At 38.2% G+C, this 13,205-nt stretch overlaps 1 protein-coding gene across 7 annotated transcripts in view; it reads left to right on the top strand.

Moving 5' to 3' along the window:
• LOC122527345 (cAMP-specific 3',5'-cyclic phosphodiesterase 4D) overlaps positions 1-13,205 on the top strand; it is a 182,001-nt gene that overhangs the window by 137,364 nt on the left and 31,432 nt on the right. The window contains exon 1 of one of the 7 annotated variants that reach the window (XM_043651436.1): positions 3,790-3,916. The exons of the other annotated variants lie outside the window; for them this stretch is intronic. Within the exon in view, the coding sequence (XP_043507371.1) occupies positions 3,790-3,916 (127 nt within the window). Of the gene's footprint in view, positions 1-3,789; positions 3,917-13,205 lie in introns of those variants that run through there. 7 annotated transcript variants of the gene reach the window in all.

A 13,205-nucleotide genomic window follows, 5' to 3' on the forward strand; every position in this document is an offset into this window, starting at 1 on the left:
AATATTTACTAGTCACTATCTGAAAGAATGCAAAGAGCAGAAATTCAATGTGGAACAAGAAGAATTTAGATTTTGCGAATTGGATCGGCGCGTTCAAATCTGTCCACATAGGGTTTTCTTCTCATCTACTAGCAATTTATTTACGAAACATCACTTTGAATAAAATGATGTAGCATTGAAAATAATCATTCAATTTAACACGAAATTTTGTTAATTATGTCTTTCCAACATGTGATATCGTTTAAATTTAAAGCAATCTTCAACGTGCAACGTGTTTGCATAGAGCAAGTACAGTATACAAGAGTTAATGATGTATAGTTTCAATCTCTGGAAAAATAATGTCCTCTGCCATTCTTTTAAACTTTTGCCTCAAGTCTAGTTTATATGAATTGTTGAGTGTCAATTGACTCAGGACTTTCTTCTTCTTACGTCTTTCATTCTACAACACCAAATATATATGTCCGTTATAATTATATCAGCAAATTATAAAAAGAAAAAGAGCTGTTTGCTAGATTTAAGTACAATGTCCCCTGAGAAGAGACAGTCGACTGCAAAAGGTTAGAAAATAAACGCACCTTGAGTAGAAATTGATTAATTTCTCCTGAACAAGTCATGATCCGTTCGCACGCTTGAGATAGGATCATAATTACAACCGTAGTTTGTTGCTGAAGCTTTGGTTTCAGTTGATCAGTAACTTTCGATGATACAACTTTTGCAGAGTGCTGTATAACGAGGCGTGTGTTCGTGTGTTTATGCGGTTAGTTGGTGCAATAAACCGTGTGTGTACGTGCAAATGTATCGATTAGAGTGGAGATTAGGCTGGCCCCGTGTAACCCCGCCTCGAAATCAATCAGGCCGGACCCTACGAGCATCCTTACGTCAAGATCGAAGGTGCTTCTCTTTTTTTTTTTGTTCTATCGTCTTAAATATAGATCTCAGTCTAAGGTTTTCTCATTAATTAAGGTTCGCTCGAATCGCAGAAAATATAACCCGGGGACTAAGTTTACGTTCGATTGATCTTACGAAGTTCGTTATCGTATCGAGCTTCTGCCAATCGACATTCGACGAACGGATATCTCCTTTCTTTTTCCTTGGAAATTGGAGATTCTCGCGACTTGATTGACGCGAGATCTTGATGCACGCTCGAAGTAAAGTCCTTCAGGTTTTAATTAAGTTTGTCCGTGTATTTTTGCGTTGTACGTGAAATCCCTCCACTTCTGATAATGTTGATACGAACGGCTGACAATTGCGTGTCACGAGCTCGCGGACGTACAACGATTCGGAGAGATTAGATAAGATTACGAAGACGCGAGAGTGACGAGTAGAAGTACATTGAACAACTGAGAAATAACTGGCCCACGCTTTGGAAATTACGCAGATAACTTTCCATCTCGTCGTGCGTTTCAATATTGAACAGGTACATTTGCGAGTAAATTTTTAGCAAAATTATTAAACAAGTAAATAACAAAGTGTGTCGTTAAATAAGTAAATGTCAAAGTGTAACGCGACGCAATCAAATGTTAAATATGGAATATCAAATATCAAATATGAATAGTAAATATCAAACTATTGAAATATACGACTTAAATGAGACGATGGAATTTTCGTGAAGTTCACTTTTCGTAAAGTCCATTTTCCTTCGAAACACTTTGAATTTTCCGTCGAATTTCACGGTGATGCATCAGACTGGAAAAAATATTACTGCCGCGTTCTCCGCGTAATCCTTTATCGTCTAACGTTGCTTTTGGTCCGTGTTCCCGATTTTGAAATTCTGAATTTTTACTTCTTACGAGTAAAGAGGATGGCGTTCAATGGGGAACGCCGCAAAAAACACGGCAGAACGGGCATTTGTTTCCTGTAAAAACGTTGTTGTTTAGCTGACATTTTTGCATTAGACCGCGACATCTCGTTCTGCGTGGTCGAGTACCGTGTTTCCATTAAAAATCAGCGCTCAGCTGTCCCTCCAATCGGCTTTGCGTCTAGTCAATCTCGTAATCGGACAGTCTTTTCTTCCCAATCCGTGAACATTTCTTTACATCCTTTTATCCTCTCTCTTTTCCTCGTGCCTCTGCACCGCGATAAAATGCAAGAGCGGCTCTTTCATCAACGGATTACAAAGTTTAACCTACTTGGAACTTTTCATTCCGCTCCCTCCCTCCTGGAAATTAAGCTCTCGTCGTCCAGACACTCGTCGTAAATATAATTATAACGTTTAATCGTGACAGATTTATGTACTCGCGAGATGCTCGTAGTAAATTACTCGTCCGTTAGACGAAATGGAAAGAAGACGAATGGAAAGACAGAGTAGAAACATTTTCGCTGTTTCGTCCGGATAGATCCAACGATCTTCTTTCTTCTTCTTCTTCTTTTTCTTCTTCTTTTCTCTTTTTCAATGTAATCGTTGTATCTTTCCGCAGAACTATTTAGAATGTTGGGTAGACTTTGCAGAAATAAACCGAGGGTGGAATATTTGTGGTGTATCCGTTTCATAGCGTCTGATCTGCGGTTATAAATTTCACCACTTAACTCTCTTTCTAAACTTTCTTCCCTCGAGTTTCCACACACCTCGTGTTCGCAGACACCTTCAACTTTACGAAGCTGCGCACGTATTTCTGGAATTTTTACTCCTTTTGCTCGTCAGCTGGCTGTTGGTCGCGAATCTGTCTACTTTGCTGTTGCCGAGGTATTTCTGGTAAGCCTGGAAACTGTGTCAAGAACCGAGCCTTAAACCTTCGGCCGAGCTATCAAAGTTTCATCAGGACGGTGTGTCGTTAATTCGAGGCATCTGAAAAACAAATCTTGTAGAGAATTATTCTTTGTTGGCGACGAAGGACGCCGAACGTCGATCGAGGAAACGAAGTAATCGACCGGCCAATTTCAACAATTTTCACGACTGACTGTCCAGCTCGTTCCGGAAAGTCCCGGAAGCAGGCTCTCTCGGTCGTCGACAATTTCAGCGCGCTCGATTTGCGGTCAGGATCGTCCGAAAGTTGGCTCGCGATTCAGAGCGAAAATCGACGATGATTGCGCGACACACATCGGGGACGGACTGGTTTTATCCGCGATCAGGGACCGTTTCCGCCCTTCGGCCCGCGTGAAATTTAGTCAATACGAAAGAAACGATTTGGTGGAGGGAACTATGTCGACGTGAGACGTGAAACGTTTAACATGTCGATGGCAGACCAACACGTAAATGACAATCTCAATTTTAAACTTTGAATAGGAAAAAGAGACGGTATTTAATTCTTGACAGTAAATTATTTTTATTATTAAAAGAATTGAATTATCAAGATGTAGTAACAATATAGTAAATTGTTTGAATTGTTTTGAAGAAGTCACAACTACCTTATTCATTCTTTCGTTTTTTATTCTTTCTGTGAAATTTGTGCGTGTGCTGTTCAGCGTTAGTCAAATTAAAAGTTATTGGAATATTACATAATATTATTAACAGTTTGCGATATATTGGGAAACATTTTAAACAAAACTGTTTTAACTGAGATTTAGGGATCTTGTTGTAAATTCTCTGAGCGGTCTGTACTTGAGGGACAAAAAAAGAAAAAAAAAAAGAAAAGAAAAAAAGAACGAGTAAAAACTTTTAATTTGACAAGTTAACACTGAATAATACATGCACAAACAAGAAGAATAAAAAACAAGAGAGCAGAAATAGAAGAATAAAAAGCAAAACCATAAAAAAAGATTGCAAAGAAACTTATTCGATTTAACGGCGATCAACGTGTTAATGAACTTTCACTTTCTGCTGTTCTCATTGTTTCAAAGTTTCTTCTGCCAATGAATATACCTTTCATGGCAGCGGTTTTAACGATTTTTTTTTGTTTTCATAATGTAAACAACGAAGTTATTAGCAGAAGTTCGAAGAAGAGGTGGACAAACTTTCCGCCACGGAGTTATCCTCTAAGTGAGTTACCATTTTTCTCATTGACTTTTCAATGTAGTTTTTCCAACGTTGAGTTGTGTAATTTTAGGGGTAATTCAAAGGCAAAGTGAAGTTTCGAGAGCAAAAGTGGCGTCGTTGCTAAATTAGACGGCTCTCTTTATTTAGACAATTACCTCCTCACGTGTAACGACGTTCCAATCATCAATTTAGTGTAAGTTTACACATACAAGTTGGCGCACCCTACGTATCTAGGGAATATAGGGAACTTCTGATAGCCTGTTCCAACGTATAAACGTAGTTATACACGATTGAACCACAAGACGTCTATCAGTTACTCAACTTCGGTCCTCCATTAGCCCTCCATTAGAATTTTAATAAACCTGTCGATATTCGCTCGGTCACGAGCAAAATTTACATTTGAATTAAATTACGATCGAATTACGTTCAGTTTATTTTTTTTTTTTCGATTGAATTTTAGTTTCTGCCTCTCTCTTTCTCTCTCTTTCTATCTGTTTCGTTCAACTCGCCGTAATGTTTCTGCAGCGAAACGCGGAGCGAAGAAGCATCGTGTGAAAACGAAACACGTGGCTCGTTGCGTCTTCTCCTTCTGATACTCTCGATCAGTTCTGTGTGATTTATTTATTTCGAGTAATTTAATTTGAAAGTAAATCTTCAAAGTGACGTTTTTTTAGTATTTGGCAAATAATGGATTTCAATTAACGGTACGCGGCTCGTTTGGTTAATCAAAGGAACATTGAAGCGGCGCAAAACAATATTGGGGAAATGATAAATTGAAGAACTGATTATTTGAGAAAATGATGTTTATTTGATAGTTGAATATTTGTCTTTAAAATAAATATCAATGAAATGAAATATACTCAAACGAAAAGGAAAAGAAAGTCAAAATAATTTAATTGGCGTGTGCCCCTCAAACATTTGGTCCGTTAATGAATAAAATTTGGTGACATCTAAAGTTAAAGTTTTGCAAATGAAAATGGTTTCTCGACAACGAAGACGCGAAGAAAGTATTACGTTTTATCAATGTAGTCATGGAGTAAATTTAAATTTCTTTTATCGTCACCAAAAAATCAAGCGATATCCATATTCAACGTGTGTCCGTAGACGTGTGTGCGTAGTGACTCTGCCATAATTGCAGAGTGCAAGAAAGCAGTTGTTTCTGTTAAAATCAAAATCCGGGTAAAACAGTAAATAGTTTATTTCACGAATCATTTAATTGGAAATAAATTAATTTGTTATTTACATGTGAATCACTTGACAATATGATTTCGTTATTTTTCAAGCAGGTCGTTTTTGAAACAACTTTGAAAAGTAACTGACACTGAGAAACAGTGTGTACTTGAAAATGTTTTAAAGCACAGCACAAGGGTTTTAAAGAGTTTGGTCTCGGGTATCACCGTGGCTTGGTCGCCGATGTAGAAACGAACGCGGTGATCGGCGCACGGAACACCGCGCGGCGACTTCCCGCGGCAAGTGTTCCCGCTAATTACGCGGCGGTTACGCGTACGCGGAGGATGTAGCCAATCCATTCCGCGCGTTTATTTTCTAATTCGTCGACGGATAATAAAAAGTAATAGTAGGCACCCGGGACCCGTAGGAACTCTCGAACGATGCTTTCCGACCGCAATGGCTTCCTACACCTCGTACCAATGATATTGGCCTCAACAAAATAATGAATAAATTGAGCGTGGGTCACAATAAAAATATAATCGTCCGCCGTACATCCATGATTCACGTTTCATTATCCTATTAGAGCCAATGGACGGGTCGGAAGATAGCTCTCCCCCTTCTTTCGCCTCTGTGTATATGTGCCACCACGTTCGTTTCGTTTCGTACGGAGCCGCGTCGTGTGAGCCAGGACAAGCCCGAGCCGAGAGAGAGGAGGCTTGCCTCTCGCGCGTTCGATCGTGCAAGCGGACGAGCGAAAATAGCGAAAAGGTAGGAACCACCACACACATCTTTGATTTCCGTCGGTGTTGTTGTAACATTTTTAGTTTCTCGAGCTCTTCTTCGTCGATCCCAAACGGCAAACGGAGAGGGGGAAGGGATATGGAAATGGGGGGGGGGGGAGAAGAAGAATGAAGGGTGAAAAAGAGGGGGAAGAGACAGGTGAGAACAGTCGAACGAATCCCGTAAAATATATACATATATATATATATATATATATATATATTTTTTTTTTTTTCCGTGGAAGAAGCTCGAGCTTTGCTAAATATTCGATACGAGATCGGTGGATCGATCGAGATCCCAGTTCGACCAACGATCCCAGACCCGTCGTTCGTTTTTAACCGAGTTTAACCCCGTTTCAGGCGAATCGTCGATTCCACGCAGGCATGTGCACGCTGTTGTCGATCCGCGATAATTCGATGCTTGTTCGTTGTTTCGCTGGAAATAGCTGGGTGGATAAATGGCAGTCGGGGGAGGGGGGAACGCTCTGTTCTTCCCCGGAATTCTTCTCCCTTACCTTGCCTTTCGTGTCTCGTGTCTGGTCGAGTAAGTCTCGAGTACCACCACCCGGGAAGAGATTCGAATTCGAGATTATTGAGGGAACATGTGCTTCTTTACATCCATTTCTTACTGTTTAATTATTTATTATATATAATAAGTTAAAGGTCGTTTAATTCTGGAATAATTACAATTATTTTAAATCGTTTGGGAGAAAGAGGTTCATTAACAATTATTTCATTTTTCAGAATATTTGGAAGATGAAATTTAACTATTTATAAAATAAACAGACTACCGATACTTATATTATTATTAATAATTTTTACTAAAAGTGCTCCAATTTCCATTTTCTGTATGATTGCCAATAGCTACAATGGCTATACCTGTTTCATCTTCAGTTCATTCATCAACTTCAGTAACTTCACTCTCCCTCCTCTCGTTCTCTTTTTTCTTTTTTTTTTTTTCTCGAGTACCACCACCTGGTAAGAGACTCGAATTCGAGACTATTGAGGGAACATGTGCTTCTTTACATCCATTTTTTACTGTTTAATTATTTCTTATATATAATAAGTTAAAGGTCGTTTAATTCTGGAATAATAGCAATTATTTTAAATCGTTTGGGAGATAGAGGTTCATTAACAATTATTTCATTTTTCAGAATATTTGGAAGATGAAATTTAACTATTTATAAAATAAACAGACTACCGATACTTATATTATTATTAATAATTTTTACTAAAAGTGCTCCAATTTCCCTTTTCTGTATGATTGCCAATAGCTACAATGGCTATACCTGTTTCATCTTCAGTTCATTCATCAACTTCAGTAACTTCACTCTCCCTCTTCTCGTTCTCTTTTTTCTTTTTTCTTTCTCGAGTACCACCACCCGGTAAGAGACTTGAATTCGATATTATTGGGGGAACATGTGCTTCTTTACATCCATTTCTTACTGTTTAATTATTTATTATATATAATAAGTTAAAGGTCGTTTAATTCTGGAATAATAGCAATTATTTTAAATCGTTTGGGAGAAAGAGGTTCATTAACAATTATTTCATTTTTCAGAATATTTGGAAGATGAAATTTAATTATTTATAAAATAAACAGACTACCGATACTTATATTATTATTAATAATTTTTACTAAAAGTGCTCCATTTTCTGTATGATTGATGCCAATAGCTACAATGGCTTCTATACCTGTTTCATCTTTAGTTCATTCATCAACTTCAGTAACTTCACTCTCCCTCCTCTCGTTCTCTTCTTTCTTTTTTTTTTTTCTTTTTTTCTCGATAAGAAACGTGATTATGGATGGAACGCTAGGGAAGAGAGAGGGTGTTTCTTCATTGCGGAGGATCGCGATTCATTGTGTGTTGTTTCTAGCTCGGCGGGGATTCGCTGAGAGAACGACGGGTTTTCGACAAAAGTTCGAGGAATGCAGCTTCACCGACGGAGCTGCAGAACTCGAATCAAAAATAAGTTTCGACGAGCTGCGTTTGAAATTGTTCTCTCGGATTGCTTCTGACGAGCCCCGAAACACTCGCGCGGTCGAAAGCGAACCTCGGACTGCGAGAAAGTCGAGGATGTATCGTTAATACCTTTCGACGACGATTTATGGCAATTGTGTCGCTTTTAACGAGCTTGTGAGACCGTGAAGCACGATCCCTCGTTGGATCAATCGATTTTACCCCTTAAGTTCATGTCGAGGATATTCGTTATGTAGAAAAAATTTCGCTTTCGCTATTTGTTGTAAAATTTAAGTGAAAGTATTATATTATTATTTGTAATTTTAGCACATTTTAGAATATTTCATGGCAACGAGACAAACAAAGAAAATATGCACTTGAAAATAACGGAAATTGTTCGGACAAATCTGATACAATGCAAAAACAAACTAAATTTATCTCTGATCATTTTAATTTTGCAATTTTTGATTGCAATATTTGATTTTTTACTTCTTTTTATGAATTGATGAAAATTCAAAGTTCTTTTCTCCACATTTTGAATTATTTTAATAGCTTTTTTTTTGTGGAATAATTTTCAAAAAATGAAATGTTAAATTCTGTAAATACCGTAATTACCAAAATTAAATTAAAAATTCTTCAAAGATGCACCAAAAAAAAAAAATTTATCATTTTGTTATAATTTAATTCAATCTTTCACCGTGTGCATTTACTGTGTTTTCGTCGAGTATACTCTAGAAATAATCAAGCACAACCAGTGCACACTCTCAAAATCAAGCAGAACGCTCGAAAGGGTTGAAGGGACGCAGCGAGTGTCAGATGTGACGAGTGTCGACTGAATACTTGGACAAAGCAAATGTTTCGAAAGATAAAGAAAAGCGACACCTTTTGTCAGATGAGATTGAGTTTGGTCCGCCAAACGAAGAGACACTTCAATTTTAACTTACCCGACGCGTCGTATTTATTTCTTTTTTTTTTTTTCTTTTCTTTTCCTTTTTCGCCTTAGTCTTCAAATGGAAGAGGAGAGTTTTCGAAACGTCGGGTTGCGATGTTCGCCACGGTTTTTCAGTCGAGCTTCAACGAAAGCTCGAAGCGACGAAGCGAACGGCCGTGTCTGTGAAGAAGCGCACGGCGAAGAGGGTTTTCGCGACGATTCCACGAACAGCTCACACCCCCGCGGTCAATTAAAAGAGTTTGCTCGGCAAACGATCGCGCACGTCGCACGTTCAATGAAAGCCCCGGTCGATTTTTATAGCTTTGTCGAGAGCGCGCCATCTCCTCCACCTTTGACCGCTGCTCACCGTTCTCTCCCCGTTTCTAATTTAAGACTCTATTATTCTCGACATCGCTGCCCGAGCTAATATTTGGCCTGATCATTTCGACAAGTGTAATTGACAGCGTTGGTCTACCGCTTTTCTCGTTTGAAAAACTTTCTTCGTGACCAAACAGTGCTTTAACTTGACGCGACACGACACGACACGACGCGACGCAACTTTGAGCCACGTTCGACGTTGTTTAGGTCAACTCAGTGTGAGGGAACTTTCTTTTATCCAGTGTAAAGGTCAATTCCAGTGCATTGTTCCTTTCTTTTTTTCTTCTTCTTTTTTTTTTTTAGATACATTTCACTCAATTTAATTTCAATAATTAATTCGATTAAATTCGTTTAGAAGATTGTTTTATTGCAGGGCCAGTGCAAGTCGTGAAACGAATTTCGTTCTTCAATTCTCGTTGCATCGATTTCCACGTCATTAACTTGCTGTGGATCAGTTTGTTTTTATTTCTGTTCCAATATTAAATTTAATAATAATAATATATATTATATATCATTATATATTAATAATTAAATTAATAATTATATATTAATAATTAAATAGTTATGAATTTAATAATAATTATTGTACGAATCAAAGTATGCGCTAGATTGATCGATACGACGATATTTTATGTACTTATTGTTAGAAACAATTGCCCTAACAGTCGCAAATTTCGAGCTCGAGAACATATGTATATACACGCGAGAAAAATCATGGGCATATATAAGAATGCACTGAGTTCTTAGATTTCAATTTATCGAGAAATACGAATCGCAGATTCGTAACGATACATTTTTCACTGTCACGTGGAAGATCTTCTTACCGGAAGATTTAAATCGACGCGCGATTTGAAAGAAAGTAATTGGCAACACGTGGTAAATTTAATAGACTTTTGAAATTTATATAATTAACAAGAACGGTAACGATAATTTTAATTCATTTTCATTTTAATCCGTTCCGAGTGATTGAAAAATAATGTTGCGTTTCCCAAATAACATAAATGTATCATTTTTTTTTCCCACACGCGTAACTTTTTAAAAAATAACTAATGGATCTCGACAATTTTTGGCTGTCAAAGCAATACAGTTCGAAAAAAATTAATCAATTCAACACGAACGGGTAGGCACGGAGGTGTCCTTTGACGATGGCTTGTCCAGGGAATTTTAACAGAATTTAGCCTGCAGGCTGGCCAACAAGCAATAAACTCGCTACTGTTCCTGCCGTTCTCTCGCGGAACGTTCGTTCGCGACCCTCTTTTTCCACCCTTTGTCTGCCGCTTTATCCACGCGATAGAGATCGGGTTCGAGATCGCGTCGCGTTCACTCGACAATTAGAGGGAATTTCTTATGAGATTCGCTCGTGAGACGAACGGGAATTCGACGACGAAAATTTCTTGAAATTTTCGATTGTGGGATTTCTCGTCGTAGCGCCGTGTATTGTAAGTGAAAAGACAGAGACGCAAAGCAATTTCGAAATGAAGCAAAATGAAGTTACAGGCAGATTACATACGTTTCACTACGTAATACGTGCACCAGATATATTTGTTATTTAAATACCGGTGTTGTTCAAACAGACCGAGTGCTTTCAACCAATTGCGCTGGTAACCGATTGCGGACCATAACGAGTGACCAAACCGTATACAATAATTCGTCGCTTTCTTTTTGAACTCGTCGGCATGATATCACTGGATAAAAATTATTAAGAATTAAATAAATTTATTATTTGTTTTGCCTGTGTGCTGGTACTTAAATATACTAAATAAACAGGAAATATTGCAATTTCGACGTGTGAGGCACGTTATTTCCAGCGCAGGAGATTGAACCGTCACGTTTCCACAACACTTGTCTATTTTACGAGTTGCGAGCTAAAATTCTCACATTGTTTAACATTGTTTAACGCGGCCGCATTGTTGAATCGGCCGAGTGTCGTCACCGCGAATAATATCTCGAAACCATTTGGGTTAATTAGCAGAAAAAGATGGAAATTCGGCTGGCTGCTCGCACCGGCTACCGGATTAATTGATGATTAATTTCGAGAGTCGTTCGTTCGTTCGTTCGTTACGCGCACGTCGATAACGGCCGAATTTATCGAAATAGTCGTTTACCACGAAACGACGGTATATAATAGGATTTCTCGTTTTAGATCTGAAGTTGAAAGGAGGGAGGGAGGCACGGTCGCGTTATAAATATTGTTCGCGCCACGCTATGAAACAATTTCATTTTAATTAGCGGCCTCTATTCAGGTGTACGCACGTGGGCGTGGGTATACGCGAGTTGCACTCGTGCTGTGTTTCGTGTTTCGTGTTTCGTGTTCCGTGTTACGCTCTCTGCTCTTCGTTGCTCGTCATTGCTCGTCGTACACAACGGGTGTACAGCAAGTTCATGAATATTAGAACAACACGAACCTTGGAACTCTCCTCCGTTTTGCAACGCGTTTTTCTACTCTCGATCATCGTCCAACCGCTCTTCTCGTATTTGGCGACTATGAAAAATCAACAATAATAAGCTTGCCGTCATTTTTTATCATCAGGTCGTCAAATGAACGCCAGCATCGAATTATTTTGATTATTTTCGCTGTTTCTTTTTTTTTCTTTCTTGTTATTTTGTACGCAGGATGGTTTGTAGTTTGTGGGAAGTAGAACGGAAGAATAATTTCTTGTGAAGAAATAAATCAAAAAACATAGAACAGAATGTTTTCGTTTTCGAGAAAAATCGAGCTTGAAAATTTATCAAGTATTCTTTCAATTTGGCGAATTCCAGGTGTAACAGAAATTATTCTATATACAAAAATATAAAAAACGTAGAATACAATTTCTCCATTCGAAGCTTTATTTTTCAGGAAATGGACTTTGAACGTGCCCAGATAGAAATTACCTTAACGCGTGTACTTGATAAATTTTCAAACTCGAAAGTTTCTCGAGAATGAGGCCTTAAGTAAACAGCCTTTATTAATTTAATTCTTTTCCTTCGTATTTAGAATCAACAAACTTCAAATGTGCTTGACACATCTTCAAGCTCGATTTTCTCGAAAGAACAAAGGCCTCGAATTGAAAAAATTTTATTCTTTCTTTTCAATCTGTTTTTACAAGTAGAATCATCCTCTGCTTCCAACGCACTACTATAATACAGTACAAAGTTTAGGTAGAATTTTCCCCAAAATATCCGTAATTACTGAAAGCAAATATACATTTTTCAACGTGATCCCTCGGCACACGTGGCTGTTACATTACTCCAGGTTTCCCCATTATAGTTGGGCGGATTTTTCCCAACTAATAAGGATGATTTCTGGTTTTCCTTTTCGCGGAACAAACAACCGAAACGATTCGCCACAAAGAGAACGCACTCACGATTCGCGTTAATAACGCGAGAAACATTTTTCCACCGGGTGTATTTCATATTACAGGATCGAAAGTTGGATCGAGGGCGAAAGTTGGAATGAAATAATATACTCGAAATATTTTTTCCTCCCGTTTTCTGTTCCCGTTTTTTGCCCGTTGATCCGAGAAATTTTTTCAATTTCGTTCGAATAGCCGAAGCAGATTACCGTTTGCAGTATTTAAAACGAATCCTGTTTCCAGAAATTTTGTTTCACAACTCGTGCCCCGACGGAATTGAAAACCCCGGCGGAAAATCTGTTCACGCCAACGCTCGGTTTTCACCGTTCAGCGATCGGCGATGTTTGTCGCAAATTTTTTTTTATTTTCATTTCTTTCTTCCCTTTTTGTTTGTTCGCGTGTTTTTTTTTTCTGTATCTTTTTACCCCTTCTCTCTTTTTTTTTCCTTTTCAGTGTGCGTTAATTGGAACGCGGAACATGGATTATTTGAAAAATGTTGCTCGCTGGAAAGTAAATTTTTTGCTGGAAGAATCGGATTTCATTGAATTTATCTTGATTTCAGGGTGTACGTTTCCAGGTTCGTTTGTACGTTTCCTGAGAATTAGATTTATTGGTAGGATTTATATGAAAGGTGGCAGGAATATTTGCCCGGGAAATGTTCCTCTCTCCCCCACTTCCCGACAAACGAGAGTAGCTTCTTTTATTTTCCGTATATTCAAATCTTATTGTGAAACGAGA

Source organism: Frieseomelitta varia, unplaced genomic scaffold, assembly GCF_011392965.1.
Source record: "Frieseomelitta varia isolate USP_RPSP 00005682 unplaced genomic scaffold, Fvar_1.2 scaffold_215, whole genome shotgun sequence".
In the NCBI taxonomy this organism is placed as follows: Eukaryota; Metazoa; Arthropoda; class Insecta; order Hymenoptera; family Apidae; genus Frieseomelitta; species Frieseomelitta varia.